The sequence below is a fragment of the Nipponia nippon genome, unplaced genomic scaffold, assembly GCF_047370975.1.
Source record: "Nipponia nippon isolate SJK-2023a ecotype South Korea unplaced genomic scaffold, ASM4737097v1 scaffold_3, whole genome shotgun sequence".
NCBI lineage: Eukaryota > Metazoa > Chordata > Aves > Pelecaniformes > Threskiornithidae > Nipponia > Nipponia nippon.
In genome coordinates this window covers 343,650-359,104 of record NW_028262347.1, presented here as the reverse complement: position 1 = coordinate 359,104, position 15,455 = coordinate 343,650, and the positions used below count along the sequence as shown (strand labels likewise).

The 15,455-nt window shown below is 58.6% G+C and overlaps 3 protein-coding genes across 3 annotated transcripts; all 3 read right to left on the bottom strand.

Annotated features, from left to right (window-relative positions):
• Positions 1-2,833: 2,833 nt before the first annotated feature.
• Positions 2,834-4,657, bottom strand: LOC148054449 (acrosin-like). The gene is made up of 5 exons (XM_087764010.1): positions 4,479-4,657; positions 3,875-4,140; positions 3,613-3,758; positions 3,126-3,135; positions 2,834-2,982 (listed from the first exon to the last, which is right to left on the bottom strand). Exons 1-5 carry the CDS (start codon positions 4,655-4,657, stop codon positions 2,834-2,836), a joined length of 750 nt encoding a protein of 249 aa, XP_087620136.1.
• Positions 4,658-7,511: 2,854 nt separating this feature from the next.
• Positions 7,512-9,335, bottom strand: LOC148054448 (acrosin-like). Its single transcript, XM_087764009.1, has 5 exons — positions 9,157-9,335; positions 8,553-8,818; positions 8,291-8,436; positions 7,804-7,813; positions 7,512-7,660 (listed from the first exon to the last, which is right to left on the bottom strand). Exons 1-5 carry the CDS (start codon positions 9,333-9,335, stop codon positions 7,512-7,514), a joined length of 750 nt encoding a protein of 249 aa, XP_087620135.1.
• Positions 9,336-12,191: 2,856 nt separating this feature from the next.
• LOC148054447 (acrosin-like) lies at positions 12,192-14,015 on the bottom strand. The gene is made up of 5 exons (XM_087764008.1): positions 13,837-14,015; positions 13,233-13,498; positions 12,971-13,116; positions 12,484-12,493; positions 12,192-12,340 (listed from the first exon to the last, which is right to left on the bottom strand). The coding sequence occupies exons 1-5, from the start codon at positions 14,013-14,015 to the stop codon at positions 12,192-12,194; spliced, it is 750 nt and encodes a 249-aa protein (XP_087620134.1).
• Positions 14,016-15,455: the final 1,440 nt, after the last annotated feature.

Genomic DNA, 15,455 nt, shown 5'->3' with positions numbered 1-15,455 from the left:
TGCAACCAGAAACTCCTTACTGTCCTGCTCGACGGCTTGCTGCTGTTGAGGCTGAAGGTCAGCCGTCTTCCCTCCCCACAAGGCGCTGCATGGACAGCAGGGCCAGGGAACCCCATGGGGCGTGCGTCCGTCCGCCCCTGTTTCTGCTTGAGCCCCACAGACGAGTTGTGCCAGCAGCCTGGCTGCTGGCAGGGAACTGAGGCTCCCACACGGGGTTGGGGAAGCTGTGGCGTGGCCACGGAGGACAAGCGGGCACCCTCCAGTGAACCCCATAAGGGTTGCCCAAGCTCCCTCCCCGAGCCTCGGGCCACTTACCCACAGCTGTCCCATGTGGCGTGCACAGGCCAGCACATGGCCAGCAGGACGAGGAGGGGGAGCAAATTCATCGCTGCCAGCAGCACGTGGCAACTGCAAGAACCGGGGGCTCGTCACCACCAGTGCAGCGGCCGACGTAGTGCCCACGTATTCACGTTGCCCACGGTGCCCTTGGCCCCGGGCTGATGTCACAGAGCCGCTGGTTCCGGGTGCTGGCCACGGTGGCCTCTCGGGGTGGGGGGGCAACGTGGGGGTTCCAAGCAGGAGGGCGGCAGAAGCTGGGATTGGACACCCCCGACGGACACCCCCGACGGACACCCGCCGAATGCTCTGCTTGCGGGATGAGGGCGTGCGGGTCCCGTGGCAGGCAGCAGCACCTGGCTCTGAGCACTGCCTGCTAACACTTAGCAGGGAAAAAATCAAGTGGGGCATCCCAGCCTCTCTGGGAAGTTCACTGCCACCCTGCTCTCTGCAGCTGTTTCCCAGCAGGTCCTTCCCAAAAAACATACACCAGAGAATGTAACTACTACAGGCAGTATGCACATGCTTGGGTGTTGAAGCGCCAGTCTGGTTACAGCCGCAGCACGCAAGCAGTGATGTGCGAGTGGGATGAGTCCAGCGTACCCATGTGTTGCACCCTCTAAGTATGTGCACGCCTGGGTGCACGCATGCTGGCATTGCACCGAAATCGGGAATAAACCTCTTAACACCAACGTAGCATTAAGAAGCAGGCATTCTCTTTATTACAGCACGGGATACACGGGGGATCGTTCCACCTAACGTGCATACCGTCATACAAAACTACAGCATATTTATCGGGTTACATGATCAGTATAAACCCGCCTAAATTTACACTTATCGGCTGGTGATTAACATTTCATACACTATTGGTTTGCTGTACTTAAATTAGCCTCGCTTGCTATGTAAATTAGCACGCGTGCCCCTTTCAGGTGGGGGGGCAAGTCTTTTCGGTCCTGAGTTGAGTCGGCGGTCGCGATCTCCCCTCGCCACGTTTACCTTTCACCCACTTTCTGCAGTTTGATCAAACTTCACGCTTCTCTGGCCACCGTCCGGTCTTTGGTGCCGAGATGCTCCCTTTTATCGGTCTTTTATCTAGCCTTCTTCAAGGCTGGAGCCGTTAGTTTTCCACAGTTTGCTACTTATGCAAACGCTTTCATATCTTTTAACTGCCTCCCAAATTCCTTTCCCAAGGCACAAGGCGTTAGTAGTTTTGCTAATTGGAAAATGACTGTTTCTCCTTAGCTTTAGAAACTATTTACAATTATTTACTATTTCACTAGCCAACGGCACGCGCCCACAGCGCTCCCACCAGCAGCTGCCCCCAGACACTCGGTGTTTCCAGCTGCTGGGTCCCTATGGCCTGTGTTCCCTTCTGCCGTTGCTGGCAGCCAGGCCTCTGGAGCCACCTCCCCACCGGGCACAGAGGGGGCCACACAGAAGAGGACTTGGAATCGCTCTCAAAAAGAAGGTAGGAAGGGCCGTGGTGATGAGGTGCAGGGCTCCGTCAAACAAGCAAACCACCCAGCAGTTTGCTTATGTGTGACTGGCTCCTTGATCCCCCCTTGTCTCCGTTTTCCATGCTTGTACATCCCCCTCCTCTTCCTTGACGCCTCCCTTTCTCTGCCCTTGTCTCCACCCAAACAAGGGACCTTCCCCGGGTTATTTGTTCCCCCTTGCTCCCAGGTTTGCCCCATCTGTGAACAGAGCTGGTGTTTCAGGTGCCGTTAGCTGGGTCATCTTGGCCTTCCGTGGCGTGACTGATGCGGTTTCCTGGGTACTGCTGTCCCTGCCAGATTCCTCTCCCGAAATGACCCCAACTCTTCCTTCAGTGATCTGTGAAGTGTGGCCACCTCTCACATCAGTCCCCTGTAACTACCCATGAACCTGTCTCTTCCTCATGGCACTCTAACTCCTGCCCGCTTCTCACTCTGTTTACTATCGACAGCAATTGCTCTTGTCATGCTCAGCAGTTTCCCACAGTCTGTTCAGTTAGCTAAGGCTTGCGCCAGGCCTTAATCATCAGCTTGCATGCCTTAATGCATACCCCCGAAGTTGTCTGCACATCACATAATTTTTTCCTATCGTCTTTCTAGGCTCAGTGTGCCAGTCTTCTCCATCCCACGCTCTGAGCACCCTCCTCTCTGAGCGGGCACGGTTTCAGCCCCGCTGAGTGACTCTTTCCCTTTGTGCCCTCCTGTCTGCCTGCAGCCTCATTTTGCAGGTGCCGGGCATGGAAGTCCTCGCCTTGCACAGGAGACTGAATTGGACTGAAGCACGGTTAGCTGTGAAAAACATCAACTTTATTTCAAGAACTAAGTCAGCTTCAGGACTTGTGTGCACTCGGAGGAGAGAGGGCAGGACAGAGCAGGCCTTTGGATCAGCAGGCGTTGCCGCAGAAGGAAGTGGTCGTGGTACTCTGCAGCCTGCACTGGATCCCGTTGATGCTGCTGCTCAAGCCTTTTTTCCCCTCAGGACCTGCAGGAGCTCCTGCAGCAGATTAAAGAATTCCACCAGCTTCTGGCGTGGAAATGGGCAGGGTGTAAAGCTGCCCGACTGCGTTGGTATTGGCGTTGGCCTCTGAACGGGGGTTGAGGTGAAGGCTGGCTGTGGCGCTGGAGTGGCCGTGACTGCTGGGCGCAGTCCCATCTGTACCAGGATCCAGTCGTAAAAGTGCTGAGTGGAGGTGTAGACCCCGGGCTGTTTTGCTCTCGCACAGCCTGTCCCCCAGCTGGTCACTCCAACAAGCCAGAAGTAGTCAGCGTTGTTATCTTTGCACACGAGAGGCCCACCGCTGTCGCCCTGCAGCGGGGAGAGAGCATTAAGGTGGCACTGGGGGGCCACTGTCGGCGCTCCGGCTGGCTCCTTCTCTCTCACAGCACCTGCCAGAGCTGTGTTCACTGCACAGAACGGCTCTGCTCAGCTGCTGCAGCCTCCAGAGCCTTTCCTAGGAAGGGGTCGTGGGCCTGTAAGGTAGAGCTCGCTCTCTCCTAGCCGCACAGTGGTCCTGGATGTGGGGAAGAGGGGTGTTGCAGGGCTGGGACCTGGTCGTATGGGCTGCCAAGAGCGCTGGATGGGCTTTCTGGGCAGAGTCTCCGGCCTCTGGGACAAGTGGGGCACAGGCAAGGACCTGCAGATGGGGGAGGTGAGCCCCAGCAGCAGTGGGGACCCAGGGGCGGGAGGGTGACTTGCCAGGCAAAGCCCGCGCCGGGGGTCTGCTGGGGCGGTTGTGACAGGGCTGTCTGTGGTGCTGGGAGCTGACTTGTAGCACGCCCCTACCTGGCAGGTGTCGATGCCACCCTGCGGATAGCCAGCACACAAGTTGTGGCTGTGGATGGCCCCTCTGTACCACCGGCTGCTGTTACAGAGGTTGACATCAATGAGGCGGACCTTGGCCTCCTGCAGGACATCCGTTGCTCCTCCAGCTGTGACACAGAAAGGAATTCAACACCCAGGAGCTCGTTGCCAGTTCTCCTCCCCAGCCCATCTCCCCAGCGTGCCAAGCTTGCACTCAGGACGCGAGCGCTTTTTGGGAACTCACATCTTGCGGTCGTGGAGCCCCAACCACTGACGTAGCAGGCTGTCAACTGTGACACTCTCAGCGAGGCGTCGGGCACACAGGCAAGCTGTACGTAGGGGCTGCACTGGGCAGGCTGGTCCAGTTCCAGCAAAGCAATGTCATTCCTCTGCGAGATATTACTGTAGTGTTCGTGAACCAGGAGCCGCTTAATATTGCGCACTTGGACCTCAGGGCCCAGCTGGGTCAGCTGGGTGGCCCCGATCACCACGCGCCACATGGCGATGCGCCTGGAAGGCAGATGGAGAGAGGGGTCAGGGGGAGCGGAGCCGTGTGCTGCAGCAGCCCAGCAGTTCCCTGCCTTCCGCCTCACAGGGGAGAGAGGGCAGCAGCGCTACGGAGGGTGCGACTGCCCTCGCGTGCCTTAGGCGCAAGGGATGTCGGGCTGGCAGCTGCTAGGAAGCAGTGGCACGAGCCCAGCCTTCTCCTGAGCAGTCTCTCAGCTGGGCTCGGGAGTGCCCAGGCACTGGGCGTGCTGCAGGGAAACGGGATGGGAGTAGCGCGTGGTGGCGCAGGCAGGGTACCTGCCGGTGTTGTGGGGATATCCCTGGTCCCCGGTCCTCCTTACCTGGCCTTGATGAAGCAGTGGGCTGCTGTGAGGACCCACTGCGGGCTGATGAGGGACCCGCCGCAGATATGGCCCGTGCCTGCTACCCAGGGATCCTGGATGCTGACGATCCAGGGCCAGGCCCCTGGCTGGGCATCTCTGCCCCCCACGACGCGCGACATGCCGTAGTGAGCAGCCATGGGCCGGAGCCCGCAGGTCCCTCTGCAACCAGAAACTCCTTACTGTCCTGCTCGACGGCTTGCTGCTGTTGAGGCTGAAGGTCAGCCGTCTTCCCTCCCCACAAGGCGCTGCATGGACAGCAGGGCCAGGGAACCCCATGGGGCGTGCGTCCGTCCGCCCCTGTTTCTGCTTGAGCCCCACAGACGAGTTGTGCCAGCAGCCTGGCTGCTGGCAGGGAACTGAGGCTCCCACACGGGGTTGGGGAAGCTGTGGCGTGGCCACGGAGGACAAGCGGGCACCCTCCAGTGAACCCCATAAGGGTTGCCCAAGCTCCCTCCCCGAGCCTCGGGCCACTTACCCACAGCTGTCCCATGTGGCGTGCACAGGCCAGCACATGGCCAGCAGGACGAGGAGGGGGAGCAAATTCATCGCTGCCAGCAGCACGTGGCAACTGCAAGAACCGGGGGCTCGTCACCACCAGTGCAGCGGCCGACGTAGTGCCCACGTATTCACGTTGCCCACGGTGCCCTTGGCCCCGGGCTGATGTCACAGAGCCGCTGGTTCCGGGTGCTGGCCACGGTGGCCTCTCGGGGTGGGGGGGCAACGTGGGGGTTCCAAGCAGGAGGGGGGCAGAAGCTGGGATTGGACACCCCCGACGGACACCCCCGACGGACACCCGCCGAATGCTCTGCTTGCGGGATGAGGGCGTGCGGGTCCCGTGGCAGGCAGCAGCACCTGGCTCTGAGCACTGCCTGCTAACACTTAGCAGGGAAAAAATCAAGTGGGGCATCCCAGCCTCTCTGGGAAGTTCACTGCCACCCTGCTCTCTGCAGCTGTTTCCCAGCAGGTCCTTCCCAAAAAACATACACCAGAGAATGTAACTACTACAGGCAGTATGCACATGCTTGGGTGTTGAAGCGCCAGTCTGGTTACAGCCGCAGCACGCAAGCAGTGATGTGCGAGTGGGATGAGTCCAGCGTACCCATGTGTTGCACCCTCTAAGTATGTGCACGCCTGGGTGCACGCATGCTGGCATTGCACCGAAATCGGGAATAAACCTCTTAACACCAACGTAGCATTAAGAAGCAGGCATTCTCTTTATTACAGCACGGGATACACGGGGGATCGTTCCACCTAACGTGCATACCGTCATACAAAACTACAGCATATTTATCGGGTTACATGATCAGTATAAACCCGCCTAAATTTACACTTATCGGCTGGTGATTAACATTTCATACACTATTGGTTTGCTGTACTTAAATTAGCCTCGCTTGCTATGTAAATTAGCACGCGTGCCCCTTTCAGGTGGGGTGCGAGTCTTTTCGGTCCTGAGTTGAGTCGGCGGTCGCGATCTCCCCTCGCCACGTTTACCTTTCACCCACTTTCTGCAGTTTGATCAAACTTCACGCTTCTCTGGCCACCGTCCAGTCTTTGGTGCCGAGATGCTCCCTTTTATCGGTCTTTTATCTAGCCTTCTTCAAGGCTGGAGCCGTTAGTTTTCCACAGTTTGCTACTTATGCAAACGCTTTCATATCTTTTAACTGCCTCCCAAATTCCTTTCCCAAGGCACAAGGCGTTAGTAGTTTTGCTAATTGGAAAATGACTGTTTCTCCTTAGCTTTAGAAACTATTTACAATTATTTACTATTTCACTAGCCAACGGCACGCGCCCACAGCGCTCCCACCAGCAGCTGCCCCCAGACACTCGGTGTTTCCAGCTGCTGGGTCCCTATGGCCTGTGTTCCCTTCTGCCGTTGCTGGCAGCCAGGCCTCTGGAGCCACCTCCCCACCGGGCACAGAGGGGGCCACACAGAAGAGGACTTGGAATCGCTCTCAAAAAGAAGGTAGGAAGGGCCGTGGTGATGAGGTGCAGGGCTCCGTCAAACAAGCAAACCACCCAGCAGTTTGCTTATGTGTGACTGGCTCCTTGATCCCCCCTTGTCTCCGTTTTCCATGCTTGTACATCCCCCTCCTCTTCCTTGACGCCTCCCTTTCTCTGCCCTTGTCTCCACCCAAACAAGGGACCTTCCCCGGGTTATTTGTTCCCCCTTGCTCCCAGGTTTGCCCCATCTGTGAACAGAGCTGGTGTTTCAGGTGCCGTTAGCTGGGTCATCTTGGCCTTCCGTGGCGTGACTGATGCGGTTTCCTGGGTACTGCTGTCCCTGCCAGATTCCTCTCCCGAAATGACCCCAACTCTTCCTTCAGTGATCTGTGAAGTGTGGCCACCTCTCACATCAGTCCCCTGTAACTACCCATGAACCTGTCTCTTCCTCATGGCACTCTAACTCCTGCCCGCTTCTCACTCTGTTTACTATCGACAGCAATTGCTCTTGTCATGCTCAGCAGTTTCCCACAGTCTGTTCAGTTAGCTAAGGCTTGCGCCAGGCCTTAATCATCAGCTTGCATGCCTTAATGCATACCCCCGAAGTTGTCTGCACATCACATAATTTTTTCCTATCGTCTTTCTAGGCTCAGTGTGCCAGTCTTCTCCATCCCACGCTCTGAGCACCCTCCTCTCTGAGCGGGCACGGTTTCAGCCCCGCTGAGTGACTCTTTCCCTTTGTGCCCTCCTGTCTGCCTGCAGCCTCATTTTGCAGGTGCCGGGCATGGAAGTCCTCGCCTTGCACAGGAGACTGAATTGGACTGAAGCACGGTTAGCTGTGAAAAACATCAACTTTATTTCAAGAACTAAGTCAGCTTCAGGACTTGTGTGCACTCGGAGGAGAGAGGGCAGGACAGAGCAGGCCTTTGGATCAGCAGGCGTTGCCGCAGAAGGAAGTGGTCGTGGTACTCTGCAGCCTGCACTGGATCCCGTTGATGCTGCTGCTCAAGCCTTTTTCCCCTCAGGACCTGCAGGAGCTCCTGCAGCAGATTAAAGAATTCCACCAGCTTCTGGCGTGGAAATGGGCAGGGTGTAAAGCTGCCCGACTGCGTTGGTATTGGCGTTGGCCTCTGAACGGGGGTTGAGGTGAAGGCTGGCTGTGGCGCTGGAGTGGCCGTGACTGCTGGGCGCAGTCCCATCTGTACCAGGATCCAGTCGTAAAAGTGCTGAGTGGAGGTGTAGACCCCGGGCTGTTTTGCTCTCGCACAGCCTGTCCCCCAGCTGGTCACTCCAACAAGCCAGAAGTAGTCAGCGTTGTTATCTTTGCACACGAGAGGCCCACCGCTGTCGCCCTGCAGCGGGGAGAGAGCATTAAGGTGGCACTGGGGGGCCACTGTCGGCGCTCCGGCTGGCTCCTTCTCTCTCACAGCACCTGCCAGAGCTGTGTTCACTGCACAGAACGGCTCTGCTCAGCTGCTGCAGCCTCCAGAGCCTTTCCTAGGAAGGGGTCGTGGGCCTGTAAGGTAGAGCTCGCTCTCTCCTAGCCGCACAGTGGTCCTGGATGTGGGGAAGAGGGGTGTTGCAGGGCTGGGACCTGGTCGTATGGGCTGCCAAGAGCGCTGGATGGGCTTTCTGGGCAGAGTCTCCGGCCTCTGGGACAAGTGGGGCACAGGCAAGGACCTGCAGATGGGGGAGGTGAGCCCCAGCAGCAGTGGGGACCCAGGGGCGGGAGGGTGACTTGCCAGGCAAAGCCCGCGCCGGGGGTCTGCTGGGGCGGTTGTGACAGGGCTGTCTGTGGTGCTGGGAGCTGACTTGTAGCACGCCCCTACCTGGCAGGTGTCGATGCCACCCTGCGGATAGCCAGCACACAAGTTGTGGCTGTGGATGGCCCCTCTGTACCACCGGCTGCTGTTACAGAGGTTGACATCAATGAGGCGGACCTTGGCCTCCTGCAGGACATCCGTTGCTCCTCCAGCTGTGACACAGAAAGGAATTCAACACCCAGGAGCTCGTTGCCAGTTCTCCTCCCCAGCCCATCTCCCCAGCGTGCCAAGCTTGCACTCAGGACGCGAGCGCTTTTTGGGAACTCACATCTTGCGGTCGTGGAGCCCCAACCACTGACGTAGCAGGCTGTCAACTGTGACACTCTCAGCGAGGCGTCGGGCACACAGGCAAGCTGTACGTAGGGGCTGCACTGGGCAGGCTGGTCCAGTTCCAGCAAAGCAATGTCATTCCTCTGCGAGATATTACTGTAGTGTTCGTGAACCAGGAGCCGCTTAATATTGCGCACTTGGACCTCAGGGCCCAGCTGGGTCAGCTGGGTGGCCCCGATCACCACGCGCCACATGGCGATGCGCCTGGAAGGCAGATGGAGAGAGGGGTCAGGGGGAGCGGAGCCGTGTGCTGCAGCAGCCCAGCAGTTCCCTGCCTTCCGCCTCACAGGGGAGAGAGGGCAGCAGCGCTACGGAGGGTGCGACTGCCCTCGCGTGCCTTAGGCGCAAGGGATGTCGGGCTGGCAGCTGCTAGGAAGCAGTGGCACGAGCCCAGCCTTCTCCTGAGCAGTCTCTCAGCTGGGCTCGGGAGTGCCCAGGCACTGGGCGTGCTGCAGGGAAACGGGATGGGAGTAGCGCGTGGTGGCGCAGGCAGGGTACCTGCCGGTGTTGTGGGGATATCCCTGGTCCCCGGTCCTCCTTACCTGGCCTTGATGAAGCAGTGGGCTGCTGTGAGGACCCACTGCGGGCTGATGAGGGACCCGCCGCAGATATGGCCCGTGCCTGCTACCCAGGGATCCTGGATGCTGACGATCCAGGGCCAGGCCCCTGGCTGGGCATCTCTGCCCCCCACGACGCGCGACATGCCGTAGTGAGCAGCCATGGGCCGGAGCCCGCAGGTCCCTCTGCAACCAGAAACTCCTTACTGTCCTGCTCGACGGCTTGCTGCTGTTGAGGCTGAAGGTCAGCCGTCTTCCCTCCCCACAAGGCGCTGCATGGACAGCAGGGCCAGGGAACCCCATGGGGCGTGCGTCCGTCCGCCCCTGTTTCTGCTTGAGCCCCACAGACGAGTTGTGCCAGCAGCCTGGCTGCTGGCAGGGAACTGAGGCTCCCACACGGGGTTGGGGAAGCTGTGGCGTGGCCACGGAGGACAAGCGGGCACCCTCCAGTGAACCCCATAAGGGTTGCCCAAGCTCCCTCCCCGAGCCTCGGGCCACTTACCCACAGCTGTCCCATGTGGCGTGCACAGGCCAGCACATGGCCAGCAGGACGAGGAGGGGGAGCAAATTCATCGCTGCCAGCAGCACGTGGCAACTGCAAGAACCGGGGGCTCGTCACCACCAGTGCAGCGGCCGACGTAGTGCCCACGTATTCACGTTGCCCACGGTGCCCTTGGCCCCGGGCTGATGTCACAGAGCCGCTGGTTCCGGGTGCTGGCCACGGTGGCCTCTCGGGGTGGGGGGGCAACGTGGGGGTTCCAAGCAGGAGGGGGGCAGAAGCTGGGATTGGACACCCCCGACGGACACCCCCGACGGACACCCGCCGAATGCTCTGCTTGCGGGATGAGGGCGTGCGGGTCCCGTGGCAGGCAGCAGCACCTGGCTCTGAGCACTGCCTGCTAACACTTAGCAGGGAAAAAATCAAGTGGGGCATCCCAGCCTCTCTGGGAAGTTCACTGCCACCCTGCTCTCTGCAGCTGTTTCCCAGCAGGTCCTTCCCAAAAAACATACACCAGAGAATGTAACTACTACAGGCAGTATGCACATGCTTGGGTGTTGAAGCGCCAGTCTGGTTACAGCCGCAGCACGCAAGCAGTGATGTGCGAGTGGGATGAGTCCAGCGTACCCATGTGTTGCACCCTCTAAGTATGTGCACGCCTGGGTGCACGCATGCTGGCATTGCACCGAAATCGGGAATAAACCTCTTAACACCAACGTAGCATTAAGAAGCAGGCATTCTCTTTATTACAGCACGGGATACACGGGGGATCGTTCCACCTAACGTGCATACCGTCATACAAAACTACAGCATATTTATCGGGTTACATGATCAGTATAAACCCGCCTAAATTTACACTTATCGGCTGGTGATTAACATTTCATACACTATTGGTTTGCTGTACTTAAATTAGCCTCGCTTGCTATGTAAATTAGCACGCGTGCCCCTTTCAGGTGCGGTGGCAAGTCTTTTCGGTCCTGAGTTGAGTCGGCGGTCGCGATCTCCCCTCGCCACGTTTACCTTTCACCCACTTTCTGCAGTTTGATCAAACTTCACGCTTCTCTGGCCACCGTCCAGTCTTTGGTGCCGAGATGCTCCCTTTTATCGGTCTTTTATCTAGCCTTCTTCAAGGCTGGAGCCGTTAGTTTTCCACAGTTTGCTACTTATGCAAACGCTTTCATATCTTTTAACTGCCTCCCAAATTCCTTTCCCAAGGCACAAGGCGTTAGTAGTTTTGCTAATTGGAAAATGACTGTTTCTCCTTAGCTTTAGAAACTATTTACAATTATTTACTATTTCACTAGCCAACGGCACGCGCCCACAGCGCTCCCACCAGCAGCTGCCCCCAGACACTCGGTGTTTCCAGCTGCTGGGTCCCTATGGCCTGTGTTCCCTTCTGCCGTTGCTGGCAGCCAGGCCTCTGGAGCCACCTCCCCACCGGGCACAGAGGGGGCCACACAGAAGAGGACTTGGAATCGCTCTCAAAAAGAAGGTAGGAAGGGCCGTGGTGATGAGGTGCAGGGCTCCGTCAAACAAGCAAACCACCCAGCAGTTTGCTTATGTGTGACTGGCTCCTTGATCCCCCCTTGTCTCCGTTTTCCATGCTTGTACATCCCCCTCCTCTTCCTTGACGCCTCCCTTTCTCTGCCCTTGTCTCCACCCAAACAAGGGACCTTCCCCGGGTTATTTGTTCCCCCTTGCTCCCAGGTTTGCCCCATCTGTGAACAGAGCTGGTGTTTCAGGTGCCGTTAGCTGGGTCATCTTGGCCTTCCGTGGCGTGACTGATGCGGTTTCCTGGGTACTGCTGTCCCTGCCAGATTCCTCTCCCGAAATGACCCCAACTCTTCCTTCAGTGATCTGTGAAGTGTGGCCACCTCTCACATCAGTCCCCTGTAACTACCCATGAACCTGTCTCTTCCTCATGGCACTCTAACTCCTGCCCGCTTCTCACTCTGTTTACTATCGACAGCAATTGCTCTTGTCATGCTCAGCAGTTTCCCACAGTCTGTTCAGTTAGCTAAGGCTTGCGCCAGGCCTTAATCATCAGCTTGCATGCCTTAATGCATACCCCCGAAGTTGTCTGCACATCACATAATTTTTTCCTATCGTCTTTCTAGGCTCAGTGTGCCAGTCTTCTCCATCCCACGCTCTGAGCACCCTCCTCTCTGAGCGGGCACGGTTTCAGCCCCGCTGAGTGACTCTTTCCCTTTGTGCCCTCCTGTCTGCCTGCAGCCTCATTTTGCAGGTGCCGGGCATGGAAGTCCTCGCCTTGCACAGGAGACTGAATTGGACTGAAGCACGGTTAGCTGTGAAAAACATCAACTTTATTTCAAGAACTAAGTCAGCTTCAGGACTTGTGTGCACTCGGAGGAGAGAGGGCAGGACAGAGCAGGCCTTTGGATCAGCAGGCGTTGCCGCAGAAGGAAGTGGTCGTGGTACTCTGCAGCCTGCACTGGATCCCGTTGATGCTGCTGCTCAAGCCTTTTTTCCCCTCAGGACCTGCAGGAGCTCCTGCAGCAGATTAAAGAATTCCACCAGCTTCTGGCGTGGAAATGGGCAGGGTGTAAAGCTGCCCGACTGCGTTGGTATTGGCGTTGGCCTCTGAACGGGGGTTGAGGTGAAGGCTGGCTGTGGCGCTGGAGTGGCCGTGACTGCTGGGCGCAGTCCCATCTGTACCAGGATCCAGTCGTAAAAGTGCTGAGTGGAGGTGTAGACCCCGGGCTGTTTTGCTCTCGCACAGCCTGTCCCCCAGCTGGTCACTCCAACAAGCCAGAAGTAGTCAGCGTTGTTATCTTTGCACACGAGAGGCCCACCGCTGTCGCCCTGCAGCGGGGAGAGAGCATTAAGGTGGCACTGGGGGGCCACTGTCGGCGCTCCGGCTGGCTCCTTCTCTCTCACAGCACCTGCCAGAGCTGTGTTCACTGCACAGAACGGCTCTGCTCAGCTGCTGCAGCCTCCAGAGCCTTTCCTAGGAAGGGGTCGTGGGCCTGTAAGGTAGAGCTCGCTCTCTCCTAGCCGCACAGTGGTCCTGGATGTGGGGAAGAGGGGTGTTGCAGGGCTGGGACCTGGTCGTATGGGCTGCCAAGAGCGCTGGATGGGCTTTCTGGGCAGAGTCTCCGGCCTCTGGGACAAGTGGGGCACAGGCAAGGACCTGCAGATGGGGGAGGTGAGCCCCAGCAGCAGTGGGGACCCAGGGGCGGGAGGGTGACTTGCCAGGCAAAGCCCGCGCCGGGGGTCTGCTGGGGCGGTTGTGACAGGGCTGTCTGTGGTGCTGGGAGCTGACTTGTAGCACGCCCCTACCTGGCAGGTGTCGATGCCACCCTGCGGATAGCCAGCACACAAGTTGTGGCTGTGGATGGCCCCTCTGTACCACCGGCTGCTGTTACAGAGGTTGACATCAATGAGGCGGACCTTGGCCTCCTGCAGGACATCCGTTGCTCCTCCAGCTGTGACACAGAAAGGAATTCAACACCCAGGAGCTCGTTGCCAGTTCTCCTCCCCAGCCCATCTCCCCAGCGTGCCAAGCTTGCACTCAGGACGCGAGCGCTTTTTGGGAACTCACATCTTGCGGTCGTGGAGCCCCAACCACTGACGTAGCAGGCTGTCAACTGTGACACTCTCAGCGAGGCGTCGGGCACACAGGCAAGCTGTACGTAGGGGCTGCACTGGGCAGGCTGGTCCAGTTCCAGCAAAGCAATGTCATTCCTCTGCGAGATATTACTGTAGTGTTCGTGAACCAGGAGCCGCTTAATATTGCGCACTTGGACCTCAGGGCCCAGCTGGGTCAGCTGGGTGGCCCCGATCACCACGCGCCACATGGCGATGCGCCTGGAAGGCAGATGGAGAGAGGGGTCAGGGGGAGCGGAGCCGTGTGCTGCAGCAGCCCAGCAGTTCCCTGCCTTCCGCCTCACAGGGGAGAGAGGGCAGCAGCGCTACGGAGGGTGCGACTGCCCTCGCGTGCCTTAGGCGCAAGGGATGTCGGGCTGGCAGCTGCTAGGAAGCAGTGGCACGAGCCCAGCCTTCTCCTGAGCAGTCTCTCAGCTGGGCTCGGGAGTGCCCAGGCACTGGGCGTGCTGCAGGGAAACGGGATGGGAGTAGCGCGTGGTGGCGCAGGCAGGGTACCTGCCGGTGTTGTGGGGATATCCCTGGTCCCCGGTCCTCCTTACCTGGCCTTGATGAAGCAGTGGGCTGCTGTGAGGACCCACTGCGGGCTGATGAGGGACCCGCCGCAGATATGGCCCGTGCCTGCTACCCAGGGATCCTGGATGCTGACGATCCAGGGCCAGGCCCCTGGCTGGGCATCTCTGCCCCCCACGACGCGCGACATGCCGTAGTGAGCAGCCATGGGCCGGAGCCCGCAGGTCCCTCTGCAACCAGAAACTCCTTACTGTCCTGCTCGACGGCTTGCTGCTGTTGAGGCTGAAGGTCAGCCGTCTTCCCTCCCCACAAGGCGCTGCATGGACAGCAGGGCCAGGGAACCCCATGGGGCGTGCGTCCGTCCGCCCCTGTTTCTGCTTGAGCCCCACAGACGAGTTGTGCCAGCAGCCTGGCTGCTGGCAGGGAACTGAGGCTCCCACACGGGGTTGGGGAAGCTGTGGCGTGGCCACGGAGGACAAGCGGGCACCCTCCAGTGAACCCCATAAGGGTTGCCCAAGCTCCCTCCCCGAGCCTCGGGCCACTTACCCACAGCTGTCCCATGTGGCGTGCACAGGCCAGCACATGGCCAGCAGGACGAGGAGGGGGAGCAAATTCATCGCTGCCAGCAGCACGTGGCAACTGCAAGAACCGGGGGCTCGTCACCACCAGTGCAGCGGCCGACGTAGTGCCCACGTATTCACGTTGCCCACGGTGCCCTTGGCCCCGGGCTGATGTCACAGAGCCGCTGGTTCCGGGTGCTGGCCACGGTGGCCTCTCGGGGTGGGGGGGCAACGTGGGGGTTCCAAGCAGGAGGGGGGCAGAAGCTGGGATTGGACACCCCCGACGGACACCCCCGACGGACACCCGCCGAATGCTCTGCTTGCGGGATGAGGGCGTGCGGGTCCCGTGGCAGGCAGCAGCACCTGGCTCTGAGCACTGCCTGCTAACACTTAGCAGGGAAAAAATCAAGTGGGGCATCCCAGCCTCTCTGGGAAGTTCACTGCCACCCTGCTCTCTGCAGCTGTTTCCCAGCAGGTCCTTCCCAAAAAACATACACCAGAGAATGTAACTACTACAGGCAGTATGCACATGCTTGGGTGTTGAAGCGCCAGTCTGGTTACAGCCGCAGCACGCAAGCAGTGATGTGCGAGTGGGATGAGTCCAGCGTACCCATGTGTTGCACCCTCTAAGTATGTGCACGCCTGGGTGCACGCATGCTGGCATTGCACCGAAATCGGGAATAAACCTCTTAACACCAACGTAGCATTAAGAAGCAGGCATTCTCTTTATTACAGCACGGGATACACGGGGGATCGTTCCACCTAACGTGCATACCGTCATACAAAACTACAGCATATTTATCGGGTTACATGATCAGTATAAACCCGCCTAAATTTACACTTATCGGCTGGTGATTAACATTTCATACACTATTGGTTTGCTGTACTTAAATTAGCCTCGCTTGCTATGTAAATTAGCACGCGTGCCCCTTTCAGGTGGGGGGCAAGTCTTTTCGGTCCTGAGTTGAGTCGGCGGTCGCGATCTCCCCTCGCCACGTTTACCTTTCACCCACTTTCTGCAGTTTGATCAAACTTCACGCTTCTCTGGCCACCGTCCAGTCTTTGGTGCCGAGATGCTCCCTTTTATC